The sequence below is a fragment of the Phaethon aethereus genome, assembly GCF_964289735.1.
Source record: "Phaethon aethereus genome assembly, chromosome: 2".
Lineage (NCBI taxonomy): Eukaryota > Metazoa > Chordata > Aves > Phaethontiformes > Phaethontidae > Phaethon > Phaethon aethereus.
Genome location: NC_138582.1, coordinates 78,555,412 through 78,574,268, shown reverse-complemented (window position 1 = coordinate 78,574,268; position 18,857 = coordinate 78,555,412). Strand labels below are relative to the sequence as shown.

Genomic DNA, 18,857 nt, shown 5'->3' with positions numbered 1-18,857 from the left:
TTTGTGAAGAGATAGTTGTAGGTATCTTTAGTCTTCCATATAGAAGTTAGCTAATCACACAGCAAGTAGGGTGGCTTCTTAAGGATATGCAGTGGTTTTTCCCTCTATATTGTGTCAGAAGCTCATCACTGTTGAAAATCTCAAACCACTTTGTAAGTAACACCTGGCTGTGCAAAAGGAGCCTAACTAGAAGTCTATAAATACTGGATAAATCTTCCTACAGTTTTCTATGACTTAGGAGCTGAAGTGTCTTCTCTTTTTTTCTAGGTGATCACAGCATCTGTATTGTGATTTTTATAAACTCAGAAAGGAATTGAAACCCTAGGTCCCAAATCTCTCAATAAGGCCCAGGTCTGCATCTGAACAGGTATGCCTTAGCTGCTGTTGTATAGCCTGAACGGGGATGATGTGCCCTACACACAGATATGCTGACGTATAGAAAACTACGTGGTGTACGACTGCATGCTACATCCCAAACATAGGCATCCCCTTCCCCAGGTTCCAGCCCAAGGAGCGGTTTCAAACCTCTGCTCTTCTGCCTGACTGTGTGGCCCTTTCTCCGGGGCAACTCCTTAACAACACAACAGCGAGCGCGCACTTCTTCCCGCTTCCCCAGCTCCAGCGGCTCTGCTCTCCACTTGAAGGTTGGAATACCTCCTTCTGCCACTGTTCCTAGGTTGCTTCTCATTCTACCTATGAGCACTCTATCACCCACTGTAATAAATGCAGCTGCAGAAGTAATTCTGGAATCTACAGGGGCTCCCTTAAAACCCAGCTAAAAGTCCCAAGTACATAAGGTACGGTACCAGTTATTGTCTTCCAGGATAGCCTTTGCCAGCAATGGGAATATAAAAACTGTTATTTGCAAGATGCTACAACATGTTTAAAAGAAAGTAACTTTTCAAGGCCAAGCACTGGGATAAGCAATATTAAAGTAAAGTTAACATGTGAAGTCAAATTCCAAATTACTTTTCATTTGGAAACTTGTCTATAGGTTTGAAAATATAAACCAGTGTCAGGCTGGTTTACATACTTTATTACTACGCTACCGAAAGAAAAGTCATTGCAATATATCCGGAACCCACAATAATTCCTGAGGAGAGAGGAAAACGTGCAAGATATGAAACACATTTATACTTGTTACTTTGCAGCTACTGCTATAACTTCACCAACGTGTCTGCAAACTCGCAAGAGGTATCTTAAATTCTGCTAGAGCAGGGAGCAAATGAAATTAAATTATTTCTTGAAATTTAAGTTCAACAGAGAACTGCCAGAGATAGTTTGTTTTTTTTTTTTTAAAGCTGCTTTGGAACCCACTGAATTTAAACAGCATTCATCCTGGGGAGGGGTCATGAGGGGAAACTAACTTAATGGTTCCAGTCTGACAGATGTATACAGTGAGCCAAATTCTGCACTTAATTACCCCTCTTGCCCTTTGGAAATTGCAAACATTACGTCGTAACTTATTTTTCTCTTATTTTTCAGGGAACAATTTAGTCCTTAATGAAATATTAAATGTGCACCCTCAATTCAACAAGCCCTTGGAAATATAGCTGTTTGAATTACCTTTACAAATAAGGGAACATATTGGGGTTTTACTTTGGAGTCAGTATCTTTAAGAAAAGATTGATTTGCTTAGCCTTCCTGAACTGTGTTGTCACAGAAAATATAAAAACCTGGTCTTCAGCTACAAATATAGGAAGACAGGCACTTTTTGGCTAAGGGGGACCTTGCTGAATGTAAATACTGACCTGTGGAAACCAGCCTGATAAAGGCCGTGTAACTGATATGAAGCTTCCAACCCTCTATTTTCCCATTCAGAGATTTGGCCCCACTTAAAAACTTGGCATCATATTGAAATAATTGCAGTCTCCAGAAATCTAAGCCAAGAGAGAATCCCACTAGAAACTGTAATGGTGGCCTAGTAAAGCAATAACAAGCCTTGTAGCAATTTTTGATCAGAAGGAAATATATCAGATTGCCCAAGGATAACAGAACATCAGGAGTGCCACTGTTGTCAAAATTTATTTCTGAAAGCCTCATTAAGGATAAAAATCTAATTTTTATATTTGTAGAGTCAACTGAAAATTCTAGTGTGATAAAAATGAGAGGCAAAGAGGATACCTTCCATCCCAGAACCTTTCCAAATCAAAAGAGACTTCCTCATGCACTGATTTTACACCAGTGGAAAAAGTCTTTCTGAGGAATTAATCTGTTTACTACAATAGAAAGGAATGTGTGTCTGCAGGGAGTTTGGTATACTAGACCAGACCCTTAGCTAATGGACATTTTTGTAAATATTTAGAGCCAAGTCATGGATCTCCCCTCAATAGAAGCTTCCCTACTTTATAAAGATGAAAGGTATGCTTGAATTTGACTTTACTGCTACAGAGGAAGTGTATATATAATTTAGACTGGCGCCAGATGTGTTTTTTAGTGGTTGAAAAAGCCCTTCTTTTTACATCAAGAATAAACTCGGTACTTATTCATAACAATGTTAACAAACTGTAAATTGTACACATTCTTTTTTTAAAAAAAAGTTGTATTTTAAACAGGAAAGAAAGAAGCAGCAGAGGAGGACATGCCCAGTAAGTTGCTGTATCCCTTAATCATAATCTAAACATGCTATCAATGCATGCTCATTAATAAAATAAAGTAATGAATAAACATGTTTTTCCACAATAAAACTATGGATATGCTCTGGCTTAATTTGAGAGGGAACTATGGTTCCACATTGTAGAAATTCCAAATTCCTAGATTTGTCTTCCCACAAGATTGCCCCAAAACAGATGACAGTTTTGATCCTGCCGTGATATGAAATTGTGACACTACGTGGGGCAAACGAGCAGCACCCCTATTGAACTGAGCTGTTTAAAAGCTGTTGCCCATGCTTTCTGATGTGTACAGAAGTCATAGGAAGTAGACAGGTAGCCAGCTCATTCTCCCGTGCTGTCCCACCACAGGTTACCCAAGAAAGCAAATTCCAGTCACCTTGCGGATGTGCTTCTGCAGTCCCGTGACCCCATACATCCTCATCACGAACCAGAGCTTCAGGGCGCGGAACCTTCTGCCCAGGGGGATTTGCCAGTGCTGCAAGCCAGGGAGAAGGGAGGGCACCCATGTTAGAAGTCACCGCTGCAGTGACACTGCAGAAAGTGTACATTCTGCAATGATTTTGAAGCGTACCAATTGCCACATCCTACAGGCAGTTGCTAGAGGTGGGTCAAATAATAGTAGAAATGTCTATTCCTGGCTAATGCCCTGGTGTAACTGTTTAATACTCAAAATTTTCAAATTAAAATTGGAAAGGGAGGTGGGTGTCACAATGGAAGTGTCACAGGGCAAATCAAATTTTCTTTATGTATCTTGAATTCTCCTTGAAGGCTTTAGAAAAATAAGTATCTTAGAAGCTCATGTACATTGGCTTGTTTACAGTTGTGGGGCTAGCATCTACAATGACAGGCCCATTTTCCACTTCCAAACAACAGCGTTTCTATTGGTTAAAGATTAAAACTCATATGCTTTTCTTTAAAAATTGCATTATTCACTATGTTAAAGAAAAAAAAATCTTTAAGACATTTCTTTCTACTGCCTGAACCTTGAGGTATTGCAATGCAAGACAATGTCTGCTTTTAAACTTTTTTTTTTTCAAAAAAACAGAGTTTAAAGTTTCAGCTTGAGGAATGTTAAAAATTTAGCAACCTGTATCCTTCCTGGAAAGAAACATGAGATTTTTTAGGTTTATGACAGTAATGGACAATAAAAGTCCTGAAAATAACAGTATATATACAAGTAATAGTAGTAATTATTACACTGATGCTGTACTTACCCGATAATCTGTCACAAGGCCTGGAAGTTAAAGAAAAAATGTTCACATTTCTTCATCACAACAGCCAAAGCCTTCAAACATTCTAACATTATTCAGAAAGCTGTATCTTAGCTATCCTGTATGTTTGCTACAAAGTTCAGCATCATCAGTGTCAACAGGACCACTAAATACCTAGTTAGGATACTTGGCAGCATGCTAAATGAAGGTGCTTGTAATGAGCTTCATTCCTTAGCTAGTCAGAATATAGCACTAAGAACGTAAACAGTTTACAGGAGAAGAAACACAATTTTCCTTCGTGTTATACTGCAGATACTGTGGAGATGATGGATGGAATACTATGTTTATTCTCTTCTTGTGAGGAGAAGTAGTAGTAGATAAAATGACTATTATTAGTTTTGTTTTAAACAGTTTGCGGAATCCCCAAACTCACTTCATCACTCATTCTCTGCTGTGAAATGTCACCTTTACCCTAGTGAACTGGTAACACTTTTTAATCTAATCCACTTCTAACTACCTTTTATATTAACTCATATTTGTTGCTAATTCTTCAGCATGTCTAATAAGTGACTGGAAAATTTGACTCAGAATTGACCTCTTCCTGCTTGAAGAATAGTATTCTGCTTTTTTTTATGGCTTTTCATTTGATGTAGTGAAAGACCTTTACAAACACGGATTGACCAAGCCGCAAAGCAGTCCAGGGAGGCAAGCAGAGGGCATTATTGGTTATCTTTTGCATAAGCATACAGAGTCAAGATGCAGCTACCTTTTCTTCGACTCAGGCAATAAACTGATTGTGCAGTAAAGGAAACTGTAACATAAAACTGGACTACTTGCAGTAAGCCAGTGAAAGAAACTAAACTGATGTAAAATTCAAAGCACTTCTTTAGGAAAATGTGGAAGCATCTGCTTAGCAGCCTTATTCTGCTTTATTACTCTGCAGTGGAAAATAAGCTTCATATATGTACTTAAATTCCATGGGAAAGTGCTGAAGGGGTTGAAGGGCTCCTCGAATTGTGAACCACAAGGTACTGTATAGAACTGTAGCTTCTGAATTTGACCAGCCTATGTCCTTTACGTAGTTCTCAGCCTTTATATTTTCTAGGCGTTAAAAAAAAAAGACTGTATTTCATGTGTTACAAGCTCTCTTGCCAATGTTCTCTCATCTACGCAGTCAAAACATGGTAAAAAACATGGTTCTTCCTCCCTGCAACACATAACATTTGGTTCTTTAACCTGTTACTAGGTAATTTTCCAGATGAAAAAAAAAAACCCCACACAACAACCAACAATCATTAACCTGTTCCTGGACTTCAGAAAATGAACATGGTTGTCTCAGCTCAGCAACGAGGTAATTTGACAACATTGCTATTCTTCTGCATTGTAGCAGCCATTTTTGTTTGATAGCTGCAAGGCTGGTAGCAAAGGGAGTAAAGCAACGGGTGACAGATAAATAATCCTGCCTTCCTGTAAGGGGCTATGTCTAACGATCCACAACAACGCCTTTCACGAGCTGTGAAGCAGAATGCAATCAATGATTAGTCCTTGATTACAAGCCTTAGTCTTACATCTGTATTAAACCCGGAGGAATTGCATTGTGGGAGCACATGTGGCATTCACAATAGAGTATAAAGCTGCATTCTTCTAACACTGCCATTGGGATTTGACCTATATCCTGGGTTGCCAGGCAATCCAGTATAATCTTCCTGGTGTGATGATGCAAATCACATAAAATTATAATTAATGACAAAATAAAGGCTTTCCCCTTGGGGGCATACATAATTGTCATATGGTTATTAAGAGTAGTTGTTCACAGATACATATTTTTTTCCGCTCATTTAAATTCTTGAGTGAGAGATGAGCGAATTCAAAAAAGCTACTTCATTTGCCTCGTAAACCATGATGGGAATTCTCAGACCTGAGACATACTCAGAAAATAAGACCCGCCATTAGACAAGTCATATTTCCAGGAGTACTGACATCTCATAAATCACACAGGGATCAGTAGGGACTGTAACAGCCTAGCACCTGTGCAAATTTGGCTATTTTTAGTGAAGGCGTAAGTGTGGATTGGATTTAACAGTTTAACTAGACGCATTTGCATTTGAAAAGTGTTGTCCAGCTCTTTGGAAAATTGATTTCAAAGGGGAATAGAGCATAGAAAAATTTAGCATCACTAGATTGCTAGTAATCAGCTGATCTCTTTGAAATCATTATGTCCAGATTGCATAACATGCTATCACAGCTTCTGAAGGCAGACGAAGGCTGAAGAAGTTCTTATCCAACAGGGGAGAAAAAGTTTTCAGGTCAACTAGGTGGCCTTACTGAAAGCATCTAGTTTTAGTAAAGGTTTGATTTTCTTATGGTGTTATTTAACCTGAGGAAGACCCAAGGTTCTCATATCAGCACTGTCAGTTGTCACAAGAACATATTTTCACGTTAGTTAAAGTTGGATTTTTTTCTCCTGAAGAGAAATATTTTTCATGTACGTTAAGTAAAAGCTAGTGACTCACGTGTATTTGCTATAACTTGTATTTTTCATTTAAAAACAAAAAAAAAGCCCAGCACATATTTTTTCTTAACAATTCTAGCCTTTGGAGGGTGAACCTCAGCTCCAGAGTTACTGCATTTTACTCTTCTATATTTGCATTGCTTGGAAATGTAGAAAAATAATAAAATACAAAATTTCTGCCAGTTCAGGATTAAGGCACAGGAATCCATTTTTCTTAGTGCTTTTTAGTGAATGGTGGAATTCTGGATGGTATTCATTTAAATGATAATGAGTTTATAGCCATAACAGAGAGAAGATAAAAGTACTCAGGATACACTTCCAAACACAGATGAACACCAGCAATTACAAGAAAAATACGAGATAGAGTAAATGGTAAAAACATCCACATGTGATTCACCCTCTTGAGAAAGTTATGAGGGAATTTGCACCACATGTTGACACTGCACTGCTGTGACCTTCTTCACAATTAATCAGTTAATAACCGAATGTGTAAAAACAGGCTTCAGGATGGCAAATGCCACTCTGCAGTTGCTAGGTATGTGCAAGGAGCAGCACTAATCCATTAAGGAGCTTTGTACAGGGCCTAAGATTTGTAAGTTCTTTGTGAGCATTTTGTGAAGAGCTTCCATGAGTATTTTGTACAAGATGGATAGCCTGCACTTACTGTCTTCTCTACAATCAATGTAAGAATGTGAGAACAACAGGATCACGTCCCAGATAGCTATCACTCAAAACAGAGCACAAGTATCAAACACAGCTCACCTCTTCTTTGCTTCTTCTTTGTTTCAGGGAGTGCTTGCTCCTGACATGGGTTTTTGAAAAGTTTAATTAGACCTTGCACAAATAGCTAAGAAAAAAGGTCACAGACTTTAGAAACGTTAAAAACAAATTGCATCTTGAAACCATTCTGGAGAAAGATATGTTGAGGAAGGCAGGTTAAGGGACTTGATATGCAGCACGCAATAATATGTTTATGTGACTGCCAAAAGATCATCAAGAATTTTCTCAACACTCCTACAAAGAGTCAGTGGTAAGTCTGAAGCTGGGGAAATCCCAATACAAAAGTATTAATATAATGCTTTATAAAATGGCTTTCCCTCAATTGCTTTTTATACTAACTAAAATCTCACTAGACATGTGTTGGCACTTCAATAAGCTTAACTCCCTAGGGCACTCTGAAAATGGAAATAAGCTCCTAAACAACTTAGGTGGTTTTTAAGAATTTCAGTTTTCATCTTAAGTCCTTTTTTCCATTAAATATCAGTGTGCAAACAAAATAATAACAATAATAATCTCATTAAATTATAAAATTACCAGACTCCTGATGGTGATGCTGCAGGTAAAGAGGTTCTAATTTAAAGGCACCGGTCAAATCTGATCTTTTTCTCACCCTGTATAAAAAAGAAATCAAATAGAGAAATTTAAAAATTAAAATTTAAGGGATTAAATTGCCACAAGAAGTGAATGCAAATTGAATGTGTTTAAACTGGCGTATTTCCTGAGCACAGCCTGTGCCATTTTCAGCGCTTTTTCACAGCCGTATCAGTACTGTACTTGCAAGTAGTTAAGTGTAAGGCTCAGCAGGAACGGGCAGCATGACTGCACGACTGCATATTTAAAAACAGACAAGAAACAGACACGGAGGATCTTTTTATGGTGACAGACACTCACACCAGAATGTGAGACTAACTAAAGCAATGTTAATGTTTGCAGTCAACAGAAGTCGCTTTGAAATTACCGCGGCACGAAGCTGTGTGGGAAGAGCCGTGGCTTCCTAGACACCGTGCACAGCCGCGGTGAGGCTTTGTGGGTGCTGGCCACTGTCCCTCCATGCTGCGGTGGTGGCAGCAGCAGCCACTGGTAGGGACAAGCCACCCGGTCCAGACTCGGGCTTCCCTCTTCTACCACCCTGCCCTCGGCTGGATCCAATAGACAATTGCTGTCAGACATGGTACAGCACAATGTAAAACTGAGATGCATACCGTACTGTTGCCAGATAGAGGGTGGTGTGACTGGACTGAGGTTCAAAAGCCAATGTGTCCCTTTTAGAGGGAATAAGCTATGATTTGCCAGTGCGTAGCAACAAGATTTTGCTGGTTTATGCTTCGCTCTATGTGTAAGACTGACTGACCTCTACAAATGACGGGGTTTGTAGAGGCAGAAAAAGTAGAAACCAGAAATCAAAAAGGGAGAGACTGCTACATAATTATATTAGGCCTACAGATATTTCACAAAGTAAGCAATAGTTATGTCGACATGGGGACACTCTAAATGACGAAAGTCCAAGCCTTGTATTATTTTCTGCGCATCCGTTTTCTTATGGTTTTTAATGTTTAAAATGTTTTACTATAAAATTCTAAGTAAAAATCTAATTTCCAACATTTTAGTGTGTATGTATAAACACACAGGCCACTCCCAGTCTCATCCACATCTAGACTATGCTCATCAAACACCTTATTCAAAGAAAAAGCCCTTCTCTCACTTTAATGGTCAGGAGAGTACCAAGGTTAACAAAGTACTTGCCTTCAGGTATGGAGAGTACATAGCTGAAGAGAAGTAAGCTTATGCACAAGAAAAATACTAAAAGACATTCAGAATACTCTCAGTAAAAACAACTGATAATCTATTTGTGTCTTGAAAATATCCTGTGGACAAAAGGAAGAAACTGTTATCTGAAAGCAGGTTAAATTAGGGTAGATATTGTGAACAAACCCTAAGTTGTTCTACTGTAGTTTATTTGCTATATTGGATTACTTTGATATATTGGTGTTTCAGTAGCTCATTCCATATGCAACTAACCCAAGTTAAAAGCAACATCTTTAGTTGTCTCGTGAGAGCTTCATTTCTTCTCCTGTAATATGCTGTGCCAAACAATGGAACACGTAACTATTCTGCAGCAACCTCTGGTCACTTAGAAGCTATAAAAATGCTGCCATCTTGCACTTCCTTAGTGATGTTACTGATTTTTTAAAAGATGGTGTCTGTTCCATCTGGCGACTTCACAGGTCTTAATCTGGCAACCATGAAAAACTATCTAAAAGGATTACTAACATAAATCCAAAGCCTGCACATCAATGTATATGAACCAGTTGAGTGGCACCATGTCTAGATTTCACCCTATGTATTTAAACTTCTCTGCAGTAAGTGTTTGTGTGGTCTGGTAATGGATAGAAGTGGTGTCCTTAACTTCCTTGGCAAATACCCCTGGCTGACCAAAGGATCCTGAATATATATTTCGAAAATGTCATTGAAACTAGAATTTTTTTTAAGGCTTGATGTTATGCTAATAAAACTACTAAGGTCTACCTTGAGTGGCACAGATTCACATATTAACTACTCATAATACAAAATGCACAATAGAATTCCTGGTGAATAAGGAAATGAAAATTTGTGATAAGTGACTTACTTGGATTGCACATCTGCAGCTTTTAACAGCCTCACTCTATTCTGTCCATTTTAACTGATAGATACAATGACCAAAAAGGTGACCATATTACAAACCGACAGGAAAATTTCACTTCCATCTACAGTTAACCATTTCCTATAAGCACCTTCCTTTCAAATACTGAAATAACTCTCCCAACCAGAAGTTAACACTGAAACCCTGAAAAGAGTACTAGAAAAGCAAAAATACCGAGATATTTCAAGATTATTATTTTCACTCTCTCTGAAAGAAGACACTTCTTCCTATTTTATAATACTCCAGAGCACCAATTAAACAAGTCTGGCAAAACTGACTGGTATTTTCAAGGCAGAGTCTCTAAAGGACCCCAACATTTGAATATGGAAAATATACCCCTCTCAGAGTGGCTTTATTAAATTCCTTTTTTATGGGAAATTGACTGTTCTTTTCTGTACATTGAGAAGTCTGAGAATATTTTACAAAAGGTTTATAATGAAATTGCCTCCAAATTCCAAACGACATCAGTGCTACATATTGCACTTAGTAGTTAAATAATTACATTACAGATCTAATGGATAGATTATCTTAATGAACTTGCAGGGAAAAGAAATGGGAGTGTCTGTTGGAGAAAGTGCTGAGGAGCCTGGGTGATTTAGAAGCCTGTCCATCAGGCCAGGCTCAGCTTAATCAGGTCTCAGCGTAATTTGATTCTGAAATGGTGTTCACCGTTTATTGAACTCTTTCCGTATTATTACAATATCATGGTTAATACTTCCCATGGGTCCTAAGAGGACTATGTGATCTTTACAGTTACTTTTTCTCACCAGGTTCCTTCAAGCATTTCACTGTTTCAGGCAGTGCTACAGTTGATGAGGTGAATTTTGGATATGGGCCTTAGAATTAGTCAGGTGACGGATTTGGCTTCAAGTCAAAGAGTTTAACTTTAAATGTATACTTCATTCTTTATTAAGTGAATAACACCTCTACATAAATGCCTGGCTGAAATGAAGCCTGAATGGCTATAGCTGTGAAGCTTTCACTTTGAGTAAGGAAGTATGTTGCAAGGTCTCTTGAGATTCCTTGTAATGGAATCTTCCTACTTACAGAAACAAGCATTTTATGCAATGGCTTATCTAAAAAAAAGAAACAAAATGGAGAAAAATACTTTCCTAAGTCTTTCCAGATGGTGTGATTATATATACCTTGTTTTCCTGGAAAGCCAGGTAAAACACTTTTAACATAGTTCTAAAAGATTATAGGGGAAGGTAGAATTAATGAGAAATTAAACTGGTAGGGACTGGACTCTAGCCCCTAAATTGTTCTACAAACATTAAAGAGAATGATGATGTATTTTCTCGTTTCTGAGTGGCTGCTTTGTTAACAATGACTTGGACTGATGAGAAAAAGAAGGGAGAAACTAGCAAAGGAGTTTCATCTTCTCCCTGTGTCCATATACAGAGAGAGATGGCTATTTATGAGGTACTTATAAACTGGAGTCTTGGGTTAATCACTGCCACTACAGATGAATCGGGATCAAATTGTAAGCCACTTACTCTAAGGAAAAGAAAAATCTCATTATGGCTTGGAATATTTGAAGTGCCTACATCAGAAAAACTCTTAAATTCAAAAATTTAATGTATTATCTGAAGAATATACAAATTTGTGCAAAAGTCAACTTTGCTGAGGATTTTAAAAGAGCTGAAGGTTAACCAAAAGCAACTGAGTGATCATTGTCTCACATTTATTCTTCTTTTAAATCAGGTGACCTTTTTCTGGATGATGTTTTAGAGTATTTTTTTAACATTAGTTTTTCCTTCTTTTTTCATTTTTTCAAATTTTGTTCTATTATAACTGAAATTAAAGTTTTCATTTATTTTGATAAATAGTCTGCATTTACTCAATAGCTGCTTTGCTAATAAGTATCATTAGTCGTGATGCAGGTAGACACTAGGTTCTGGAGATTCCAGTTTGGGATACAATAGGATCATCTATTATGGGACGTTATTATTACTGCTATGATACTTTGCTTTGTTTCAAAGTATGTCTACTGGTTTCTAGTTTGGCATCTTTTTATCTCAAAATGTCATCTCTGCTGTCATCGGGGGAAATTGAAAATCAGTACAAAATTGCATAAATAGCCCTTTTTGAAAACAATTGCCTTTCATCAGCCAAATCCCAAGAATTTTTAGAAAGGCTTTTGAAGAATCAAGGCTCAAACAAAAAGAAATTTTATGGAAAAGAAGAAAAAGCTCCGTTCATTGCATTAACATCCTTAAATGAAGTTTTTTTCATTTATGTTCTGAACAGTCCCGAAATGGAGCAAGTATGAATCTGCAGACTTTTCAGGTTTTCTCTCTCTCTGGAACATAACACAGAGCTCAGGTCTATTTCTAAATTTTACTTTTTTTGAAAATGGGACTAAATGAGAGAGTGAATTTTGTAAATAATTGACATGAACTCCTCATTTCAATAGAGAAATGTAAATAAATGTCTACTGCTAGAAAGGCAGACTAATTTAACATGTTATTTTTGTCTCCTGGAATGTTTTCTTTTACTGTAATACTTACCACATAGCAGAGCAGTCAAAATTCACCAGGAGCCATTTGTGAGGATTAAAGTTAAATGAATCTGCAAACTGAGAATGGATAAATAAAAAACAAAATTATGAACAATAAAAGGATCCATGTGCTAATGATACAGCTTTGTGAAATTGTCTGAGTACACCTTAACTACGAATGAATTCCTGAATTGGGGCTTTATAGATAATGCTGATGTCACCTTACTTAATGGCTATTGTAGTTCAATCTTCATTTATTTTGGGAATGGAATTCAGGTTAGGTGTGCAGCTAGGCTATTGGTATTATCAACATTTTGAGCATTTGCTAACAATTATACTTTTTAGATACATATGTTATGGAAAAGTATATATCTCAGTGTAAACTAAAAAAATCATCTGCATACTGAGGAACATCCACTGTGGTTTATATCCCAATTCCCAATAACAATTCACTAAACTTTCTATTTCCAAGAATATTAAACATATGCACACAGAATTCATACAGAGAGACAAATTATATCTTTAGTTCAGAATCTGCATATCACCCTCATTCATAAAATTACAACTGACAGGAAATGACTTTTTTTTTTTTACTGACAGGGTATTTTCTTTTAGTAGAAGTCATTTTTTCATCTAAGTCAAAAGAAAAACCAACACAGAATAAACATTCGTGATACATGTTTATATAAATCATGTAACAGGTCCATTTTACTTGACATATTTAGGTGTGGCATCAGAGGAAACCCAGGTAGATGGATGAACAAGATGGAGAGATGGACATCGTGTGGGAAAGGCTTCATCCGTGTTTTGTGTGTTAACAAAGACAGAAACCATAAGCCTTAAAAAAGAGATGGGGGCCTAGCAGCAACAGGGTCTGACTACTCCATATAGCACTTTTCTGTTCTCATTTGCTTCTCATAACCTTCCCTCTCACTTGTAAACAATTAACAGTTGCTCTCATAAGAGGAGATTATCTGTCTGTCTGTCTGTCTATCCATTTATCTAGCTATCCCCCTGTACTATGTAAGGTAGGAAACCTATTCATGGTTGTTAAATATTGACTCTTTTGACAAATGCTGGCCCAGACAAGGGATGCTGTTTCATTTCCTTCAGGAACCAATAACAATAATTTAAAAAATATTCCCCCACAGGAAATTACAACAAGCTTCATTTGCTGATAAAAAAGAGACAGAAAGAAATGCTTTCTTTGTGAGGGGGGTTTCCCTCCATTTCTTCATTAGTCACTAGCTATCAGTGCTGTGTTTAAACTTCTGGCTTTACCAAACAGTAATATTTTCTCCACTGACATGGAAGACAAGGACTTATCTGACTGTCCGAGGGGAGCAGCAGGAAATTGAAGTATTCTTATCTAAGCAACTGAATGCCAAGTAGCTCAGCGAGGGGGAAGAAAGGAACAGGAGTGCTGTTGGGGGAATATTTCATTTAGCTCTCTTGGTTATTAAACCCTGTCTGTTTGAGATACAGCTACTGGCTGTATCCTAAATGACTTTCAGGATATAAGCTAAAAAATCAGACTTCATGAGCTCATTAATTTGTTGAACTTCTTTTCTTTTTCTTTTTTGTGTAATGTAGAATTAGTGTGTTATAAACATGCATTTTTGGATATTTGGGGAAAATTTCCTAATTTCTGTTTTGTAAGACACTTTGTTGATTCACTACTACTTGCTATTCCAAATGACAAGCCTTTACATACTAGATAACTTGCATACTCCCAGAATAAACCAGTAAAAATTATATAAGCGTAAGGAATGTAATAGAATATACAAGGATTTGTAGTGCAAACTGAAGTGCAGCATACTCAGAGATTCTAGAAGAGCCATTAATGTTGGATGCATGAGAAACACACAAGTTCTATGGAAGAGCAAGGTTTTAGCAGGCTGCTAGAGAACAAACATTTCATTCACCTCCACGCCATTTAAAATATGCCTGAATTCAGGGCAGACAAATGCACTCCCAGCATAGGCTGCATCAATATGCATCCAGATATTCTCCTTATTACCTAAAAAAAAAAAGAAGTAATTGAAGGGGAAATAAATTAAACAGCAGATTAAAAAGCCCTATTAATTTGCATGAAACCAAGTGCCTGAGAGATTTTTCTTTGATGTTATTATTTTCCCAATTTAAAATTAAAGTAAGAGATCAAATGTTTCTACCATCTGGGTTTCCAGCAATACATAAAGATGTATACATAACAACTTCTTCCTCCCCACTTCTACTGGAACAGAGTCCTTACGTGTCTAGGTTTACCTTATTAATATTAAGCAACATAAAACATTAAATTATTTTTATTTAAGAACCACTATAAAATGTAATTTAAAAAGATGTATCTAGAGAGATAGTTACCATTTCTACGGTAAAAAAACTATCTGCTTTAGCAAGAGGAGCTAGAGTTTCAGCTTTGCTCCCAACTTTTAACTCATGAATCACATACACGTTTCTAAACAGTATTTTTTACATATTGATATATGTGCATGTGCATGTGCATATATATTCAAAAGCACGCAGCTTTTGAACTGTGTACAGCAAACTATTTCAAGGACTGAGACACTTATGCAAGAGCAAGCACTGAAAGGTTAAGAAAGTGATAGTTTTAATTAGTCACTGAATGGTTTCTGCAGAAATATTTTAGCATGAGCCTCTCAAGTATTCTCTGTAATTTAGTATTCACACTCTGCTACAGATCACCTGTATTAATGCACAGGGTAATTATTCTGGTCTACGAGTTGATGACTGAAGCCCCATATAACACCTTTACACTGGTCACCAAATAATTCTGATGGGTATTTCCACATATAGAGGTGTATCCATACAGATCTCCGATTGGGCACCAAGTTCATACTGGAATTTGCATTCTTGTGAACTACATTTTCTTTTTGCATAAATGTCTAGAAAAGGCTAATAAAATATTATTCATAACATCCACGACCGGTTTATTTGAAAAGATGTTCAAAGTTAACTGATTATTAATTTTTAAATATACTTGGTTTGAGACACTGTCTTTAATTCATAGGACTACTGGTCATGTATATTAGGAAGAAAATGCACCTACATGCAGAAAAGCTAGCATGAGACTTATGATTTGAGTTGTGTATAATCCTTCTGCTGGTCTCTGCTGCACGAGCAGGAGCTCGTTCAGAGCAGCTGGTGAAACACATGAGTAGTTGCTATACCTAAAAGTATTGGTGTCACTATTTTATTAGGGCAGGTCCATAGGAGTAGCCTGAACAGCAAAATAAACTCTAGCTGCTAAGCAGACTACCAGAAAGCTTTTTAGAAAGGAGGACTGGGAGAAGCTGAGTCTCTGGGGCTTGTGCTGAAGGGTAGAAAACCTCACAGGGCAAGTCACCACCACAGAAACCCCCCATGTTTTCAGCCCCACCTGAATAAATTAACAGAGCATCAAACCTGGCTGTGTTTCTATGAGGCTGCTTCCAGTTGCTTACAGCTATAAATGCCCTGTTCTAAATGTACACTTGAATAGATACGGTGCACTTCTGTTGCATTTTCATCAGCCAGCAAGTGCATGCTTTTGACCAAGCCTTGCTGCAGATGAAAGCTTGACACCACAGACCGTAACACAGGGACACTTACGAAGAGTCCATGCCTCGGTCACTGTATTAAACACCCTGGTACTCATCTTGTTTTCTTGCACAAGGAAGGAAATCAGGGAAGGGAGAGGAACGATTAAGGAGAGTGCATGTGGATACTTTGTGCGTATTCCCCTGCTTTTTAGAGCCGTTAGAACCAGACAGAAACGAAACACTTGGTGCAGAGGAGAATTAAGAGTTCAGTTTCTCCCTCATCTTCACCACTGCTCTAGGTGCACTTGCAGGTAGAAGAGTGTGAAAAAAAATGTTACAAACTGAAGCACTTACTTACAGTATTTTTGACCTGACAGTGTTCCAAAATACACCCCCTCAAGCTCCCTTGAGGCAGTGGCCGCTATACTCTTTAACAGTTTGAGAATGCAAGCCTGCTGCTTGACCTAATATTAGAAAAAAACCTGTAACTGAAGGTCTCATCTCTAAGTGGTCTTATTGGATTTGGACACTGATGCTGCACAATGACCTGGAAATGACTCAGCATGGCTTAAACTGGTATCTGCAATTTTAGAAAGTAGCAGCAAAGACTTACAGATAGGACCCAGTTCTAACAGTTTGTCAAAGGAGCAGCAAGGTGTGGTTCCAAGTGTTGCACAGAACTGCAGAGACAAAAAAACAAAGGCAAAAAAAATTAAGCAAAGAAAATTATCAAATGAAAAAAACTGTCTGCAAAGGCAACAATAAACAGAGAGAATAGATGATACAGGGCAAAATAAATTCATTTTAGCCAATACCTATCCTTCAGTGGAACTTCTGAGAACCTAATTTTTTTGCAAAGCTCCCATAAGCATTCGTTGAAACAAGTGCTTAAAATCAAATGTTAATATGAATTTCCCTGATAGGTAATGTATACAGTCACAGTATTATATTAATACTATATTTCATATATTTTCTATGTGTTCCACATGCTTACCATTTGGCCCAGAACTAACCCCACATACACAATTATCATCAAAATGATTTGCAGTTTGTGGTATATAAGCAAGCTCTGAGCCTGAGCAACTTAAAGGTGCTGGAATTCTTGTTGACGGAATGAATCTTAAATCTTACTGCGTGAGTTAAAGAGCCAGAGCTCTGTGACAGAGACTTGTAACTGATTTGTTCTCGATAGATCTACAGCCTGGGACCTGTTCACTAGTAGTATATGTCCAGTATTAGGTTTGCAAGACTTTTTCCAGAGAAACTTTTTCTCCCAAATTCATCCTAAAATACTGGAACCATTCTTCCTTCATTCTGTTAACGTCTCATTTAATGTATTCTGCTGCATGACCAGTGGGCCAAAAGTAGAGGCAACATAAATGCTGAAGTTTCACAGTAGAAGGAAAGGTTAGCTAGGTGAAAATGAGCTACGGTAATGTACTGGGAATATGCAGTTAGAATTATACCCCCAGAAAACAACTACCAAGTGCATATAAACTGACATTATTTTATTTTTCATTGCTACACTCATGTTTTAAACACCTCGTCTCATTTTTGTAAGCACTAATAAAGGCTGGGTCTGTTGGGATTTTTTGCCTTGTGGTGAATTTTTATATAATAAAGGGCATTTTACAGCTTAAATAGGCAAATAAAGTATGCTGGCTTTTACTTAGAGTATTGAAGTACAAAGGAATTAGATCATTTATCCAAGGTCACACACAAACTATAATACAGCCAGGAGTTGACTATAAATATGTCAAATCCAGAATGTTATTTTTTTGGTTTTGTACTGCCTGTTACTTTTTTTGCCAAGTACACTGTCAATGCACTATCTTTTGCTTTCACTGTTTTTCCCTATATATCTGCATCTACATTTCTCTGTGTGTGTGTGCGCACACACGTCCCTCGGTGAATTCGTGCAAGACCTGTAAGACAACAAAGGAACGCCTAGACGGTACTTGTCCATCCACTAAGACCTTTCAAGAAACAAACATACTGTCATAGCAAAACATAGATACAATTATACATTAAACCTCCATACAGTGCCTTTTTGTCCCACAGCTCCATAACGAGCAGGTATGCAGGGCCCTTGGGTTCACTGCTCTCCCTTGTAGCAGGGCTGATGCCATTGGGAAGTGTTTCCAGTGGTTCCTTCTCTGTGTGGGACTTCTCTGGCTCATCCAGCACACCAAGTCATACCTTCTATTCCCCAAGCATCTCCTTAGTTTGTCCAGTACAGTAGGTCTCCCTGTGCTACTAGAGAATGGCCTCGCTGAAGAGCAGCACGCGTTGTTGTCATTGCTGCCTTGGTTGCAGCGCTGCTGCACAATGGGGACGTGTTGCCGGTGCCCAGCTGAGAGGTGCAGCTGGTGGCTTGAGGGTGTGGGACAGGGCAGACTTTTGGCCTGTCCCGTTACAGCCATCGTGATGTGAGTACGCACTTCTGTAGCAAAGGGTTTGCTCACATTTATGTTACCTGATGTGGCCTTATCTGCTTTCAGCTTTTCGTGTCTCTCTAGCATAAGAAGTTTTCTACTTTTGAGAAAAAGAATTTCATGTTATTATGCCAGTAGCAAATTGTTTGCCAAAAACCTTATACTCTGTTTTAGCCTAGTATCATGTTTCACTTGCCAAGTGTACACTCTTTTCTATTCCTCTAGCTCAGACATTCACATGCTGTCTCTCCTGCGTTTCGCTGCTACCTCGTTAATTCTAGGAGTTCCCGTTACTCAGACGATGACAGCTTTTTCAGGAGGGTCTTTTTTCCTTCTTCTTTAAAAGGTGATACAATTTTGCACTAAGTATTTCTGCTCTAATTAAACAGACTGCTTGATAGCTATCAATATTTTACCCTTTAATTTGTTCCCTTGAACACTTATTCTCATTCATAAGTTGTCACCTGCTTTCAAGCTAGAGATTTTATTGACTTTCTCACTTCTACCAGCTATCGGATACTGGAGACTGTTACAAATCATCTCCAGTCACATCTTGAAGCAGGTCCTGTATACATCTCAGGA

General features: G+C 37.8%; 1 protein-coding gene across 1 annotated transcript in view; it reads right to left on the bottom strand.

Moving 5' to 3' along the window:
• The window catches only part of FIGNL1 (fidgetin like 1), a gene marked incomplete at its 3' end in the record, with an annotated part of 64,743 nt that overhangs the window by 22,620 nt on the left and 23,266 nt on the right, over positions 1-18,857 (bottom strand). Inside the window, exons 6-11 of the mRNA XM_081996447.1 lie at positions 16,454-16,520; positions 14,224-14,318; positions 12,309-12,376; positions 7,653-7,729; positions 3,830-3,849; positions 2,992-3,090 (exon numbers count right to left, since the gene is read on the bottom strand). Coding sequence (XP_081852573.1) covers positions 2,992-3,090; positions 3,830-3,849; positions 7,653-7,729; positions 12,309-12,376; positions 14,224-14,318; positions 16,454-16,520 — 426 coding nt within the window. The remainder of the gene's footprint in view (positions 1-2,991; positions 3,091-3,829; positions 3,850-7,652; positions 7,730-12,308; positions 12,377-14,223; positions 14,319-16,453; positions 16,521-18,857) is intronic.